The sequence below is a fragment of the Cupressus sempervirens genome, chromosome 9 (genome assembly GCF_028749045.1).
Source record: "Cupressus sempervirens isolate cs-2001-9-10 chromosome 9, ASM2874904v1, whole genome shotgun sequence".
Taxonomy (NCBI): domain Eukaryota; kingdom Viridiplantae; phylum Streptophyta; class Pinopsida; order Cupressales; family Cupressaceae; genus Cupressus; species Cupressus sempervirens.
Genome location: NC_143126.1, coordinates 562,922,176 through 562,940,584, shown reverse-complemented (window position 1 = coordinate 562,940,584; position 18,409 = coordinate 562,922,176). Strand labels below are relative to the sequence as shown.

The window sequence follows — 18,409 nt, the reverse complement described above, 5'->3', positions numbered from 1 at the left end:
CATCAGTGGAATCCTTCAATAAGATGTAGCAAAAAGAAGTGATCTTGAAATGAAATGGTTGTAAAACAAATGATGACAGAGGATGCAAAAAGATAAAGTTATCATTCTTCTCTTCAGCAACAATGGAAGTCTCAAAATGGTATGTCGACATCATGAGGAACTAGTGCATATTTGCAGTACAATACTCATCTTAGTAAAGAAGACGAAGTAGTTCGAAGAGCAATTTTCCAACGTCTCCTAGATTTTTATATTAGACTAACTTTGATTTCTTCTTATAAAGCCACACTTATTGCATAGGGATTGTGTTTGGATACATTGTACTTTTTGGAGGAATAGAAGATGGAAATGCAAGATGTAATTAATTGATTAAGCTGTATCTTTTAGAATGAATGTTTCAAGTGAATGATTGTTACTATGTCAATACTGAAGAAGTCAAACTATGCACTAGATCACAAGAAGATTTGGAGGCTTCAGTCAAGACCAATAATTCAAGTCTTATTTGAAAACGTGTCCATGTTTCATATTATATTTTGGTTAATTTTGTCTAATTTAATTAACCAATATTTTTTGCCCAAAATTGTGAGGTTAATTAGCCTCTTGCAAAATATGTAAAAAGAAGTTAGTTATTAACCCAGAAAGAAGGTAATAATTTTGCATAGCCTATAAATACAAGGCCATTTGTAATGTAAAAGTGGGGAGGGGGGAGACTTTTTGCAAAAGGGGAAACTCTAGAGAAATTTTCAGAGGAACTTTCAATAAGTTTTAGTTTTATATGATGTGTAAGGGCTTCTGAGTTTGTAGATTCTAAAAAAGATAATGAAGATTGCATTTTGGTTCGTATGTGTAAAATGACCTTCTGAGTTATGATCACAAATTTATCGTATGTTAAACTAGTGATTCTTGTATGCATTCATGAAGATCATTCAGTTTGGTGTAAAGAAACATGTTCATTTTATGGTATTGGATGCATTCATATGGCTTATCACTTTGTATGTTGGGATTTGTCATACTTCTTGCACCATCATTATATTTGTATGCTCAAAAACCCTTTGTGAATGGTCATCTTTTGAATCTCGGTTAGTAGTCGTATGTCTATTATTAGGGTTCATATATCTTCTTTTAGTTTCATGTTCTATCCTTTCCTACTTTCAGGTGAAAAGTACACAAAAATCCAAAATACTTGCATCATACAAGGGAGCTTCCCCTCTCAAACGCAAAGGAAGGTTGCACTATCATAGTGATCAATTGTAGTCTCTCCAACTGTTGGCATAGTTGCCACTATTCATAGGGTGAATAGGGTCAGTTTTGAAGGTTATTTCACAGTGACAAATTTGTTTACCAACAAGTATAAATTATGCTTAAATGTTATATTTGTATAAATCCTCTTCCCAGCTCTAGTAAAAACTAAGGGAGAGGTAGAAGTAGAGGGTCTAGTCCCAGAAGTTTGTAATGCACATGATTTTGGGTCCTCTAACTCAATGTGTGGCTTGTCTTCCATCCTGGATATAACCACGCCTCTAGCTTTTCCCAGCAATAGTAATGACTAGTAATTCAACTCAATATTATCCAACGCGAAACTAAATCCACCACCCTCCTCCATAGTCTGCCTCTCCAAAATCATTGATGCCATCTTCTTCAAAAACCACCAGGAATCTACCTCAAATCTGCCTCAAATCGATAGAAACCAGTTTGCAAGTATTTGGAGTACAAGGGTTTGGAAGACTATTTTCCCCCTCAGCAAAATACAAGTGAGGAAATGAGAAATAAAATTAATTTGGGCCCCTTTTTTCCCTCTAAGTGCAGTTACAAAACTACAACCAAAATTTGAACAAAAACTCCTTGAGTTTTTAGCAAAAACTTGGCAAGTACTAAGCCAGTTTTTACCAAAATTTTGGAGAGTTTTTGGTGCTAGAAAAAGTCTTAAAAACTTGCTAGGCTAGAAAACTTGGCAAGTTTTTGCAACTCGGCCAGTAGTACATCTGTGGTCCACACAACACCATGGTAGGTAATTAGGTCTTTTTACATAGCACAGGAAAATGCATCTAGTATCACTGGTTGCTTTTGTTATTAACTCTCATCTCCCTGAATTGGACTTAAAGCCTAAATGGATAAATTTCTTGAACTGGTTCTTGATAAAAGATGCAAATTCCCATTCACTCTTTCTTTGGTACTTTGACTTTGGACAGAAGCAGATGACAATATTTGTCTTGACCCTCTGAAGTCCTTTTACTCAAGTTAGAATATAACTCTGACACAAACATTGCTGTTTCTATCTTGTCATTTGTTTCTTTCTGAAAGCTTGAGAAATTGGTTGCTTACTGTATCTAGTTTTTGACTGCAAGCATTTGCCATACTCTCTGACCAAATTTTTCTAAATGCAATTTGAGAACAAAAGGAATGAAACTTGTACTCTCTTGCTGGTGTCCCTAACAAAAGGTTGTAACTCTAATAATTCTTTAGTAAGAGGTTTATGATGGGTTGCAGGGCTGAATCCGTATACTTGTATTCATGACTAAAGTGAAATATTTACAGCACAAATAAATATTAACCAAGACAACTAATTGACTTTTTTTCTTGTGCCAATTATCCAGCAAAACTTCCACAAGTGTCTTGTTCAGAGACATCCATAATATCAGCCACAACTGTTATGCCTAGTTCCTCTGGAAATCTTCATATCCATGCTACAAACTCCCTTTCTTCTGATTTGTCTGCTCAAGAATTTTTTCCATACAAGACTCGGGAAATTTCTCTGCCGCCCAAGGTGAGCATAATGTGTCAACCCTGTTTGTGATGAGTTCAACATCAGATGAAAAGTAAGGTTTTTTTCTTGATATGTATGTTAATGAAAACTTTAAATAACAACAGTATTACTTTAGTGTTTTAGATAATTCCTGCATGCCAGAGAACAAATTTTGACTGTATTACTGCATTAAATATAGGCTGGTTACTGTTCTTGATTACTTCTGATTGTATTCCAGGTAATTGTGGAGGCCACCACAGGCAGAGCAATACTGTTGAAAAGTGAAGAGTTGGATACAGAAAGTGCATCAGCAGAAGCTAAAACTGCTGCTAGGGATGTATCGGTGGTTTGCGAAGATATGCAGCATCTTCCAAAAGACAAGTTGCTTTCAAAGAGAGATGAAAAATCTGGAAGAGAGAAACTTACCCAAATAGAAGTGCTTGGAATTGTCAAGTTATTCAAAAAATATGAGCTTGCTGAGAATAATTCAGGAGCACAATGTATTTTAAATAGATCAAGTTCCTTCACTTATCATCCTCAATTTGAAAGAGAATGTCCTGTTTTTCCCAAATTCGAGGGCAATTCCATTCAGGCCTCTCAAAATATAGTGGAGAAAACAACAAGATCCAGTAAGAAATCAAGAGCAAGAACTATGAAGTCACAACTATTAAAAAATACTACAGAACTTTGTCCAAAATCAGTTTCTTCCCCATCTACTAAAAAGTCTACAATGATCATTGTGCGATCTGGCAATTCCTCTGACACATCATACATTCACCATCATATCATCAGTGCAATCTCCTTAACTAATAATGAAGCAGAACTCTGTCAAGGATTAAAGGTAGATCTCTTATTGATACTTTATTTTTACCTTTAATTAGACCTCATTGTAGTCAACAGGCAAAGTTCACTTGTGATGTCCACTCTTGCCACAGGTAAGCCATAATGTGAAACCAGGCTGAGCTCATGATAACTATCTTGTTGAAAACACCCATAGAATGCTGAACATAACTTATGATGTCAAAGAATATGTTTTTCTTTGTTGACATTTGACACTTTGAGTGTTATGTAATGATCTCTTTCTGTTTAAGGACCTGCAAAAATTGGAGAAGATTAGAGCAAGAATTAAAAGTAACATTGGACACGAACCAACTTCAGCCCAATGGGCAGAAGCTGTTGGCCTAGATCAGGGAACTTTGCATAGGAGACTACTGGCAGGGCACTGTTGCAAAGATAAAATTGTTAAAGGTGCCATACGGTTGGTAACATCAGTTGCCAAGAAGTATCAGGGAAGAGGGGTGTGCCTACCAGATCTCATTCAGGTGAGAAGCATAATTGCAGAGGACATGGTTTTTAGCTATTATATTTATCAGTGTTTCATAAACATCTGTACTGTTCATCTTCTACTTTGAAATATCTCAAAGTGAAATTTCAAATGCAGGAAGGATGCTCAGGCCTCCTCCGGGGGGCTGGAAAATTTGATCACAAAAAGGGCTTTAAGTTTTCAACATATGTTTATTGGTGGATTAGACAAGCTATCACAGATGCAATAATCAAGAAATCGAGGATAATCCAGTTACCTGTAATGTTTTTTTTCCTTTAATGAAGTTTTTCTGGCACTTATCGTGGAATTTTTTGGGACATCAGTAGAGTTTTATTTTGATATTAAGCAAGGTGTAAATGTCTTTTATACTGGAAATTTTTCTCCAGCTCATTGGAGATAATTATTACTTGACTGTGCAGAAGTATTTTATCAATACCTTGTTCCAAATCAGAAAAGCAAAGAAGTATTTATACCAGAAGTTCAGAAGGCCTCCAAAAGATGAAGAAATTGCTTGTTTTTTGAACCTGTCAGTTGCAAGAATAAGATTTGTGAAGATTCGTTCAAACTTTCCAAGATCAATTGATCAGCATGTTTCACAAGACAATGACAGCAAACTTGGAGTATGTTGCCACTTCTTATCTACTTCAAAGCTCTCTTACGTTTTTTGTTTTGTGCATAAATGCATTTTATGTTACTTCATGGATCAAATAACTACAGTAATGTATCTAGGGTTGCAAGGAAACTCTCTTCTTACATTTTTCAGAAAATATAAATTCTGAGCTGGTACCTATAAGAGGCAATGACTTGCATCTTTGCAAAGATAATTGATTTCAATTTTTTGCAAGCAAACCCCAGAACCTTCATTAAAAATTAAGTGGTGAGGGTTTCTCAAGGAAAAAAAATCATTACATCTTGGTTTCTACAGGTTTCCAATAGCATTCGATTGAAAAGCATACCATCAAAATCTCGAGCTTTGGCAAGGTTTTCCCCACCACTAGAAATTGTTAGGGCATTAAAAATTCCAAAGCTTAGTGCTTGGAAGAAGATCAAGATTTTCAGATTGATTGACTTTTCCTTTACCATAGAGTCATAGGATATCTCATCCTTATCTCTTCTTTGACTGTGAAGCAAATCATCAGCGTGTTTCACTGCATCATACAGTCAATTTCACAATCTACATGACCACTAATATCCTGTCATTTCCCTAATAAGGATCTAATCTTTGGAGCTGAAGTTCTAAATGATAATTTTTAGGGATGTTCCTAGAAACTTTGAAGTATGAAATGCAGGAAACAGTATCTGAAGTCTGATATGCTTGAAAGAGTGTTTCAAGTGCTCACATGATGGTGATAAGAAGTCAGCATGTGGCATATCCAAGATGAAACTGTGGGAAGCTGGAATTTAAGATGAAACATATGAAGGTCTTATTGGAGAATGCTTTGCATTCCTTTTCCTAAGATTTTGGTGGCTTGCAATTTAGGTGTTATAATACATGGTCTATGAATGTTGCACTATACCATTTTTAGGTACACAGAAGTTGTATTTTGTTGTTTGTTAACAATAAGTTTGCCTATCAGAAATAGTCAAGATAGGTTCAAAGAATGCTCCACATTGGAATTTAACGTTGTGTGGTTTGGTACATGTTTCTAATGCCTATGCAATGTTCCACTTCAGATATCTTATTTTAGTTTTCTCTGCAAGTGAAGACATTTTGTTTTGAGTGCAATATTGTCGTCTGTGTTAGTCTCTAGCCAACTTAGTTAATTGTGATGAATTCATTCACAATATATTGGTTTGGATGCTTTGGAGGAAAAGTTAGAATATTGAAATAGGTCCTCTCATGGCACATTATTCTTTGCACCATGTCATGAATTGGAAAGTGTTTTTGGTCTAGGCTATAAACACGCTTCAATACTTTTCTCCAGATTCCACTTGGGTCTGACCTTGGAGGTGTTTGCAATGCTTTCAAATAGATAAGAACATTTATTAGAGATGATGTATTTGGATCCCTTTCATCTTCTAGAGTTGACTGCATTGGTTTAAATGCTTGACTTGGCCAACTTTGTGTAAATTATGCGTATATCTACCATGGCTGACCTAGTTGTAATTTTGATTGATCAAATTGATATATATATAGACACGTGGTTGGATGAGTTGATGAGAGCATGCGTGTGGATTAGAGTAGAAGCGTGTGGATTGATTTGGGATTGAATGTGAAATTAGTAAACTGCAAATGTGAGAAAGTAGAGGTGACTAACTGCAAGATTGACAAAGTTGCAGCGTTTCATCAGGAGATCCTATATCCTCTCATTCCATCTTTTCTTTGTGCTTGATAGAATATTGTTTTCGCTTTTGGCAGCTTGTGCAGATCTATATCTTTCCTTAAGGCAGTGCACCTTAGCTTGCAAATCCTTTTAGCGTACTTCCTTAGTAGTATGCTTAAGACAATCATTCTTATGCTATTATTCATATTTTGAGTAAGATTATCATTGTGGTTTTTCCCACATTGGGTTTCCATGTAAATCTGGTGTTCTTATGTGTGTTACTATTGGAATATCTTTTACTGATGGTTGGTTGGATTAAAGTTAATCATTAAGGGATTGTGATAGAATAATTGAGGTTTGTACATTTTATTTCACCTGATCTCCTCTTAGCATCAAGATGTGTACAATAATTGGTATCAGAGAAAGGTTCCTATTGAAGAAGCTTAACTACTCCAGGTATACCTAAGGTGGAAAGTGAACATGGCATCAAAGTACAACATTCTGATGGAACAAACTATACATTTTGGAAGGCAAGGCTGGAATCACATCTAGACTCTATCAGTTAGAGTTCTGGAAGTTATCAGAAACTGCTACACTCCTCTTGCATCTGGTACTCCTACACTAGATGAGATTAAGGAATGTGAGAATAATGAAAATACTAGGAGCATTATTATCAGTAGATTAGGTGGTTTGGAGCTACTGAAAGTTATGGGATGCAAGACCACATATGATTTTTGGGAGATATTAAGTAGACACAAAAGTCAAGAAAATCAAATTGCAGTATTTGAAGCATATATCTGAGACTCTGAGAAAATCTGAAGATGAGAACATAGAAGGTTATTTACACTAGGTGAATGCACTTTTCAATGCAATTAGAGGCATTGGTGGATCTATAGAAGACAATGAAGTTGTTTTGAAGGTGATGAAAACTATGCACAGATCCTACAAGACTTTCCTGATTGCCATTCAAGAGAGTAATGATATGGATAAATATACTTCAGACTTCTGTGGAGTAGTTTCCGACTTTTGAAATGTCCAAACTTGAAGATGCTTAAATAAGAAGAAATATGTAGCCTTTAAGGCCTTCAAGAAGACCAAAGATGAATAGAAGAAAGCTATGATCCAGATGATGTTGAGGAAAACTTTGTCAGAAGGCTGAACAAAGGATCCAGAAAGTATAAAGGTAAGTTAAGTTTCAAAAGTTTAAATTGTGGAAGAGTAGGACATCATGTTGTTAAATAAGGACAATTGTAAGTTGTCTAATGAGGATAAATAAAGTTATAGAAGGAGTAATAGAAATACTAGGATAAATAACAAAGAGAAAGGAAAGAAGAGTGTTTGTTCAATGAAGGCTCATTTATCAAAGGATGAAGATGGAAATTACTCAAACGATGAAGTGTTGTTCATAGCTATTGAGGATGATGATAATAAAATTTTAAAAATTTGGAAGTCATAATGCTGCAGAAGAAATTGTGAAGACTACTCTATGTGCAAGAGAAGAATCCAAAGCTTAGATCATTGATTCTAGATGTTCAAATCACACTATAGGAGAGAAGAAAATTCATAAAGATAGAATATTATGATGGAGGGTCAATCATATTTTTTAGTGAAGGCTTTGCACCTATGTAGTATGTGAATCATATCTATTGATGGAAAACATAAAGCTATTGTTGTCTATTGTGTTAACAGATGATGCAGTGCAAGGTCTCTGTATCCCCAAAGGAGATGACCAAAACCCCCAATGAAGACAATACATCAGAAGTATAACAAGATACAATTGGAAACAAACTCTTTTATTAACAATAGACTTTGAATTACATCAAATGAACAGCTTACATGTTGGGTTGTGAGGCCTTCTTGGTTACGGCCAATAAATTCCAGATTACAAACCAAACTATTGTTCTTCGAGCTACCACTTTGCTCTTTTGACCAACCTACTATCATGCTACTTCTGACTGCCCTACTATACACAACTACATTACATATATAGCCAACAGGATACACAGGCTGGCTTTGAGTTCATTTTCTCCAATAATAGGAAACATGTTATACAATATAGGAGTGACCCACAATCAATTAGTGACTAGATGCATAATACATCATAAGAACATCAACAACCTTAGACATAGGTCCACATGACATCCAAATATCTAGATCTAAGTGTACACAAGCCAACTCCCAAATATAGAACCTCACCAAAACAAATGCCATGCATTGTATGAAGAACCAGATAGGAAACCAGCACCCGAGAAGGTGAAACATAACTTAAACCAATTGTAACATTAAATTTTGCGAACATAGGATAGTGATCTAGAATAGGTCCATAATAAGAAACCAAGCCCGCAGAATCTGGAAATGGAAATCAAGTGATCATCAAATCAAATTGTCAGACAGATAATTGGAAAACAAAAAACAAAGCAAATTTCTTTTTGGGTGATGCAAGATTGCCAACAACCCAAGGATGCTCCTTCATCAGACACCCAAGGTGACAAAAAGATGTTCCATAAAGACTTATGAAAATCTGAAAGGATTCAACACATATATCCATGCTCATTCTTAACCCACAAATCCTCTTCATCAATCATCACAAAAGTCTAACCAAACTTACTGTTGTAACCAACTATTCCATCACATGCCTCAAATCAGTTCCTACTTCCATGATCAAATGAAACATACATGTTGCATACCTTCATTTGATTAGAAGTCTTCTTTCCTTTGCATCTATTTTTAACCACATGATCGGACAACTTTCTCAGATCAGATTATCTTTCATCAACAGTAACTTGAATCTCATGCTCTGCTATTCCCAAACAGAAAGTTTTGAAAACATTTAGCTTCTTTTCTCTTCCTCCTTCCTCATCCTTACAAGGAATCAAAGCAAACTTTCTTCCATCCTTCTCAACTATAATAGTATTCTTCCTGCAATCATTAATAACTCCTCTATCGAATTGCCAAGGTCTTCCAAGTAAAACATGACAAGCACTTATGTTAACCACATCACATAAAACTTCATCCTTAAAAGGTCCAATGCTGAAGTTAACCAAGCATTGTTCTTTAACTTGCACCCCATGATCATCTTGAAACCAACTGATACCATAAGGTGTGGGATGTTTTAATCCTTGCAACCCAAGTTTCCCAACCATTTCCTCTAATACAAAATTATCAGTACTTCATCCATAATAACCTTACAACATTTACCTCTAGATTTACAAATAGTTCTAAACAAGTTTCCTTCTTTGCATTGGTTACTTGTCATTCTTAGCCAACATAATTCTTCTCATCGTAAGAGATTCTCTAATTGCGGGTGAAGCCAAATCATTATCTGATGTTTCCTCTTTTTGATCTTGTACTACCAAGTTATGTCTGTCAATCTTTTTACCAAGACATTCAAAATCTTAGTGTCCCTCTTTGCCACATTTGAAACAAGTACACTTGAGCACAAATTTCTTATCAAACATTATTTGCTTACCCTTATCCACTTTTGTCAACTGTTTACCTTTCTTTATTCCTAACTTATCTTCTTTCTTTAATGCATATTGATAAGTATCTTCAACTGACCTAAGTTTCGACATACTCAATTCGTCCTAAATGTTAAATTTCAAACCACTAATGTACCTTGCAACCTTTTCCTTATAAGGTTCACAATGTCCAGACCTAATCTGTACCTTGTAAAATTCTTCAGTATATTCCTTCACAAACAATTTTTTGTCTCAAGTTTGCAATGTTTTAAACAAGTCAAGCTCATAATCTTCAGGTTTGAATTTAGCCTTCAACGTAGAAACCATAGGTTTCCACTTACTAATTATAGATTCATCACTATCCTCTCTATCTTTCTGCAATTTTTGCCACCAGAAGGGAGCATGCCCTTTCAACTTAGTTTGTGCTAATCTAACCCTCTGTGGATCTACAATATTCTCAAGATCAAAATAATCTTCAAGTTCATTAATCCAATCTATCAATTCCTCAAGATCTAAAGATCTTGAATGATTTGATACCTTCAATCTATGACTCTTACCAACTTGTGTCTAAGCTTTCAGCAATCTTTCTTCTTCTGCAGGGATGTCTACTTTAGATACTTAAAGATCTTCAACAACTTCTACATATTCATCTTCTGTTTTAGGATTTATTTTCAAGCCATTCAATATATTGCGAATCTCTTTCCTCATTTATACCTTAAATTCTTCAAACATTTATTCTATCCTCCTTGGTGGCATACTAAATCAAATCAAGGTACAACTCCCTCAACTTTGGCAATCTGTTCACCAACCTAACAATAAGCCAACACTCAACAACTTTGCAACTGGTTACCAGCAACTTGAACAAGTCCTCTGCAATTGTGAGTCAGAACTACGACTTGCCACCTTACAACCAAGAAGTTTAGGTCTTGATAAGTCCACCGAGATCAACCATGCTTTGATACCATCTAATGAAGTGCAAGGCTTGTGTATCCCCAAAGGAGATTGCCAAAGCCCCCAACAAAGACAACACAAGTATAACAAGATACAATTGGAAACAAACTCTTTAATTAACAACAGATCTTGAAATACATCAACAACGTACCTGCCGGGTTGTAAGGCCTTCTTGGTTACGACCAATACATTCTAGATTATAGACCAAACTATTGTTCCTCGAGCTACCACTTCGCTCTATTCACCAACCTACTATCATTCTACTTCTGGCTGCTCAACAATACACAACTACATTACATATATAGCCATCAGGCCACACAGGTCGACTTTGAGTTCACATTCTATGTAACAACCAAAAATTTCATATTCCTAGATTACTCTTTATTTTAACATATGAAACATACTAGCTTCCTATTCACATGACAAAGGTTCAACAATTATAACTGATTGATTGCATTCTCATGGTGATTCTTAACTATCATTTAAAATTAACCAAATAATTTACACAAGAGAAGTGGATTATATCTAACTGAAACATTTAACTACCTATTTCATATAATGAAAGAAGTAAACGTAATTGCATATACATATATCTAGCTGAAACTGAAATAAGACTATAGAGGAAATGTAAATACCAAGTTCAAATCACATCAAATTTAGAGAAGCAGACCCAATCTGTCTTGTGCAAGTCTTGGCATGTAGTGGTGAGGAGAAGCATTGTTAGAGGTGTAACCTCCCAACCATGGACCATATGTATCGCCTCTCATTCTCAACTAAAATTACCCTACCTGTGTGGGATTAGACACAGGACACCAACTTGTTCTATCACTTGAGCATTTTGGTCTTAGAGTGTCAGCTATACAACTAGCTAGACTGCGGAGTCCTTCCTATCAACCTATTCATCCAACTGCAAGCCATCCTGACCTCTAGTGATCACAGCAGCAAGTTTCCACTAACTTACCCTGGCCAAGGATTAAATGGGCACTTTGTACCTAATCACCCACCGCTAGAATTGACAATCAAGACTACACCCCATTGTGCACCATTAGACGACTCAGTCTTTAATTAAGTATCGTATGTTATCATTTAATGCTTGGTTTTTTATTGATTTATACTTCTTGTTACATCCCAATTTTTGACCTAGCTTGAAATATAGACGTTGAAGTTCACATTAAGTCAGTTGGTAGTTTAATTTGATATAATTTGGCAAAATGGTAAGATAGTTGTTATGATTTCAAGTGAAGACGACATGCTAGTTATTCATTAATTGTGAATTCATGGAATCAAGAGGAAAGGTTAACTAATATGATTATTTATAATTTATAGTTTAATTACAGAGAAATTCCTTGCAAGGAGCTTGTCGAAGGGGTGGAAGCATTGTCAGAAAAGAATTAGGCAGGGAATCACCATCATTGGACAAACAGGTAGAGGACCAAGCGATTTGTAACAGGACTCATCTCTGGAACTGCATGAGTTGTTAATAATTAATTAAATTTAATTAATTAAGTTTAAATATAAACGCATTCTTAAAAGATTTTAAATTATCTTTCGTCGTATTATTTTTAATAATAGTTTATACATGTGCATTTGAACATAAAAATATTTTGGCATCTTTATATGTTAATAAATTAATAGAATGATGTTTTAAAAAGTACTTATAAGATTTTAATAAATTTTCGAATTATAATAATATTAATAAAACTTTTTCACCTTTGTTCCAATGATTCATTTTTCCATTTGATGGAATTCAAAGCGCATTTGAGTCTTGTAACGGCAGAAGCTGAAAAGCTATTCATTATCTTTTTATATGGTTGCCTTGTCGTTTTCAGACAACACCAACAAGATACTCGTTCGTTCTTGTTTCCGTCATAGTCTCAGAACCTCACTATTCTGCAACCTGAGTTTGTCTATTTGCCTTGTATCTTGTTATATCCGTCTCAAATTCTTCTTTTGCAAATACGTTTAACACCCTACTAAGATCCGTCGTCCATTTTGAAAAACGTTATCACCTACAACATCATTCCTGCCTAGCGCGATATCATACCTCTGAGCTTACACGAGATCATTCTTGCGCATCACTGAACAGCGGATTCAACGGGTATTTGAAGAGTTCACAAAGCAGGGCACACAGTAATCCGTAGCCAAGTAAGGATGTGCTAAATTGTTTTTAACTTCTTTCACTCACGTTTTTCTTGTCTTTTCTGGGTCGGGTTGATACAAAATGTAAGAGTTGTGTGCACAGAATAGAGTCTTGATGTTTACCTTGTGCTCAGAATATTAGAAAATGCCAACAGAGCTTGTTTACATGATTACTACTAAAGTAGTTGATGCTTATGATAGAAGCCAATAAAGGAAGTAATAAAACTTTATGTTCTCATCTTATTCATTGTCTGATATTATCGATTGCCATCACTTAATTCAAAAATACTTTTGAATACAGACTATATCTTTATCAAACCACGTATGTCTTAAATCTGTAGATTTTGTCATGAAAAGCTATGTTCTCAAACAAACAAACAGTAATAATGATCAACTCTGAATACCAAGGAAATTCTGAGAATGTAGTCTTAATTTTATGAATAGGTATAAGATGTAACGGTTCAGGCACCAAGGAGACACCAATCTAAAAATCTGTTGATGGTTAGTGAGTGCAATGAGTTGTTCTTTTCTAGTTTGCAAGTTGGATATAATATGAGTTCATCTGTTGTATCTGTGTGTATTGAGAATTTGTTTTTCAAGGATATAGATATTGAAAATTGGTTGAAGATATAAGCGTAGGAGACAAGTAAGAATGTTGCCGAATTTAGTAAGAATGTTGCCGAATTTAGAATGGCCAATCGTGTTTTTCTTTCTAATGCAATTGTTGAATCAAGAATGTTCAATGTGTCTCTTTTTCATTAATATTATTGCAGACTGAATCAGGGTGGTTAGTAAAAGAATTCTTGTTCTTGGAAAACTGCCTTAAACCGTAAATGTTTCTTTATTCATAAGAGAGTATTAAACATGTATAAAGATATGGATATGCAATGAAAATCTGTGATTAACTAATTCAGTTCAGAATGTATTACAAACATTCATACCCTGCAAGTGTGAATTTATTAATATTAAACAAGCAACTGGAAATCACAGGCTTGGAGACCTGATGAGGTTGAGGGGGCGTGAGGAAAGATTCATCAACAATAAGAACCAGTAATATCAGTTATGACATTTTAATATATATCATTTAATATGAATTAATAATAGCTCATGCATATTCTTGTTATGATGATCTCCTGCTGCCAAGTTGTATGGCGTGTTATATATCATGATGCCCAATGAATGGTAAGATGTTCCCTGTCAATTCTGGGTAGGGAGGGCCTTTCTCGTTAGATATCATGTGGGGATATATATATTGTGGTCCGAGGTTGGGTGGTAAAGCCCCTGGCAATGTTTCATCTCTCTCAAGATGTCAAATATGCGTCAAACAGAGATAAGCCATGAAATCAATTGTTTAGCGAAAACAGGTATTATCATTTTTGTTTATGAGAAGGTAAGATTAAATTGAGGTATTTCATTGTTATCATCATTTTACTTCATATAAATGAATATTGAATATAAGTAATTATCTAATCTTGAGAAATTGTCACAGATAAGCAATCAGAAGGAAAAGAAATCCGAAGCCCTAATTGATTACGTGACAGCTGGAACCTTAATTGATATGGTGGCATTGGAAGCCCTAACTGAATCCGTGGTATCGAAAACCCTACTTGAATCCGTGGTTGCGAAAGCCCTAAATTGAATCCGTCGTCGCAAAAACCCTAGATAAAATCCGTTGTCACGGAAGCCCTAAATTGAATCCGTGGTCACGGAAGCCCTAAGTGGTAAAGTAGTACCAGAAGCCCTAAATAAATCAATGGTAATTGATGCCCTAATTGGTAAGATGATATGTGATGCCCTAATTTAAGTTATATTGGTATTTAGTGGTATTCATCAAATGATTTTTGAGATAGCAGTCGATTTGAGAAATTGTTATAGTATATTTGTGGACTAACCCGAGTGGTTGCAAAAGCATACTTAGATGAATTTCAGTCTCAGTTTTTCCGAGGTATGTGATTTCAATTTATGAAGTAATTTCATTAAAAGGTATTTCAAGTATTTAGTTAAGAAATTTTGTTTAACTGACTTCAACAGTAATCTTTTTCACATGAACATGAATGATGTAACTGCCTTCTTATGAAGTCGAAGTTAAAACTGTAATTCTATGCTTATGATAGATGTTAAAATTAGACCCGAGAAAACCGATACACTTCTAGGCTTCTAGGTACCTCCCATAGTCCTTGTTATCAACCTACACCTTCATCTCAACTATATTTGGTTGTCCTTGATGATCACAAGTGTAGCTGTCCATGAATCTTAATCAATATTGTTAACCATAGTCACAAATTCTCTAGCCAACCTCAACCAATAGGGATGTTAAGAAAGTCTTATGGCATGCAATTGTATTACCAACTCAGTGTAAAAGTACCTCATCTTATCTTAGAGGCATACTATCTTATACCTTTGTATAAGAGCATACAGTTTTGAGTTTTCTTTTGATCTTTTCATATTCTGAAGATAAGTAACAACATGTATTTCCATTCTTATCTTAGAGGCATACTATCTTATACCTTTGTATAAGAGCATATAGTTTTGAGTTTTCTTTTGATCTATTCACATTTTGAAGATGAAGTAACAACATTTATTTCCATTCTTACTCAAACCGGCTATAAACAGATTATTTCATTTGTTTCTAATTATATTTTTTGTTAGACCGAAAAGCTAAAGCAAGACTTAGAGACCCTACAATCTTGGGTCCTAATACGATTGGAGCATTCTAATTACATTTAAATCTTCCATTAAAAAAAATTGTTCAATTGTAAGGTTCATAATCATAAAACTTGTAAAGGAAAAATGCATGGAAGATGCACGACCTGGCAACCTGAAATGTAAGGTGCGTCTAACCTAATTCAATGGAAATAATTCAATTCTTGTTATTGCTAGAATTCGTTGGTTGTGACAGAAGAGAAGAATTGCAGAGCTTTAAATGCTACGATATGTCTTTCTTTGGCTATACTTGTTTTTAAGGTTACAAAATGCCAACAAGAGTTACGCACAAGGTGACTTGAAAGTTGGTGACATAAGTAACATTCTTGATTTGTAAATTCAAAGGCCAAAAGTAAAAGGCCAATGGGCTCTAGGATAAAAGGTCGATGGACTCAATAATAATAAACTAACATAAATTGGAAATTATTTGCTCCTTATGTTTTATTATAATGATACTTTATTGTATTTGTATATATTTGTATGTGTGACACACACATATACATACATACTCATAATATTCTAAATATATGTATTTTTGTGTATACATTGTAATATAAGTACACATATACATACATGTACGTCATATTTGAATATACGCATATATACATCTATATGCATGTACATGTACAAATGTATGTAAGTACCGTGGTATTATAATACTACAACATGTCTGATATTACAAGAAGGGTTTGAGATTGACCCAACTCATAAAGGTAACAATTGTTCTTATTTGATGCTCAAGTGAATACTTTAATATATCTTATTAAATGTGTAGACCTGGTTAGCTCACGGTGGACACTTGGTATACCCTTGCCTGCCTAGTTCATTTTCCCATGGCTAGGGTGGTTAGGGCTCATACCTGTTGGCTCAATGGTAGGTTGGTACTCTTGTGCCCTATTCCCTCTTCGGCAACGCTTTTCCCTTTGTTGCGCTCTTGGAAGTAGAAATTTACCATGGTAATAGCATATTTCCAAATCATTTATTGAAATCAAAATTACCATAACAAATAACCATACTAACTAACCATTTCTAATTTAGATAGCATCATAACGATTAACCAATATTTCTACTTCCCATGGAGTCATTACAAATAACCAATATTTTCACTTCAAATGAAACCATAACAAATGAACAATTTAACTAATGATCTCCAATTCCCATGAAGTCTCAACGGCTAGATAGAATATTTAAAATTAAACAAAATAGGGGGATGTAATATACTTGCCGCACCCCCCACCCCCCGCGCCCCCCCTGGTTAGCTCATGGTGGACACTTGGTATACCCTTGCCTGACTAGTTCATTTTCCCATGGCCATGGTGGTTAGGGCTCATACCTGTTGGCTCAATGGCAAGTTGGTGCTCTCATGCTCTATTCCCTCTTCGACAGTGCTTTTCCTTTTGTTGTGCTTTTGGAAGTAGAAATTTACCATGGTAATAGCATATTTCCAAATCATTTACTGAAATCAAAATTACCATAACAAATAATCATATTAACTAACCATTTCTAAATTAGATAACATCATAATGATTAACCAATATTTCTACTTCCCATGGAATCATAATGAATAACCAATATTTCCACTTCAAATGAAACCATAGCAAATGAACAATTTAACTAATGATCTCCAATTCCCATGAAGTCTCAACGGCTAGATAGAATATTTAAAATTAGACAAAATAGGGGGATGTAACATACTTGCACCTCCCCCCCCCATGTTTCATCGTCCTTGATGAATATTGCAATTAAATACACAAAGAACATCCTCAAGGAAAGAAATAGATGTCATACTGTCTTACATAGCATCATGTCATATTGTTCCAACTTGCAAACTAATAATAGTAAACTATATTTGGGCTCAAACCTGTTGGCTCAATGGCAGATTGGTGCTCTTGTGCTCTATTCCCTCTCCGGCAATGCTTTTCCCTTTGTCGCACTCTTGGAAGTAGAGATTTACCATGGTAATAGCATATTTCCAAATCATTTACTGAAATCAAAATTACCATAACAAATAATCATATTAACTAACCATTTCTAATTTAGATAACATCATAACGATTAACCAATATTTCTACTTCCCATGGAATCATAACGAATTACCAATATTTCCACTTCAAATGAAACCATAGCAAATGAACAATTTAACTAATGATCTCCACTCCCCAATAAAGTCTCAACGGCTAGATAGAATATTTACAATTAAACAAAATAGGGAGATGTAACATACCTACACCCCCCCCCCCCCCCATGTTTCATTGTCCTTGATGAATATTGTAATTAAATACATAAAGAACATCCTCAAGGAAAGAAATTGATGTCATACTGTCTCATAAAGCATCATGTCATATTGTTTCAACTTGCAAAATAATAATAGTAAACTATATTTGATGTTCTTGGAAAAAGCTGGGGAAATTTCTGGAAGATCTCATCATAATCTTCCCAAGTAACATTCTCTTCAGCATATCGTCCCACTGGACCTTGCACTAGGTAACATCTCGATTTCATAAGCAAAGCTTATACACCTCAAGTATTCTAAGTGGCTCTATTTCTACCACCCCTGGGTCTCATATCTGCAAGAGATTCCAGTCAATAACATGCTCATTATTGGCTATATATTTTTTAAGATAGGATACATGAAATACACTCTACATCCGGACAAGGGTTGGAGTGGTGCAGGGGCATCCAGCCTCAACAACAATTCATGAAGCCACTCCAAGTACAAGACTATGAAGACAATCAAGTCACCTAATGAAGATCAAAGGATCAAAGAGGTTAAAGGGATCTTAAACAATGCAAATCCAATAAATCATAGTTTTATTGACACCTGTGATGT

At 34.9% G+C, this 18,409-nt stretch overlaps 1 protein-coding gene across 4 annotated transcripts in view; it reads left to right on the top strand.

The window, feature by feature from the left end:
- Positions 1 to 18,409, top strand: part of LOC149539895 (uncharacterized) — a 148,349-nt gene that overhangs the window by 53,592 nt on the left and 76,348 nt on the right. For 3 of the 4 annotated variants that reach the window (XM_089801117.1, XM_089801114.1, XM_089801115.1), the window contains 5 exons: positions 2,592 to 2,761; positions 2,979 to 3,581; positions 3,832 to 4,062; positions 4,182 to 4,322; positions 4,484 to 4,684. In XM_089801117.1, coding sequence (XP_089657243.1) covers positions 2,592 to 2,761; positions 2,979 to 3,581; positions 3,832 to 4,062; positions 4,182 to 4,322; positions 4,484 to 4,684 — 1,346 coding nt within the window. The remainder of the gene's footprint in view (positions 1 to 2,591; positions 2,762 to 2,978; positions 3,582 to 3,831; positions 4,063 to 4,181; positions 4,323 to 4,483; positions 4,685 to 18,409) is intronic. The other variant, XM_089801116.1, reaches the window with a different exon arrangement.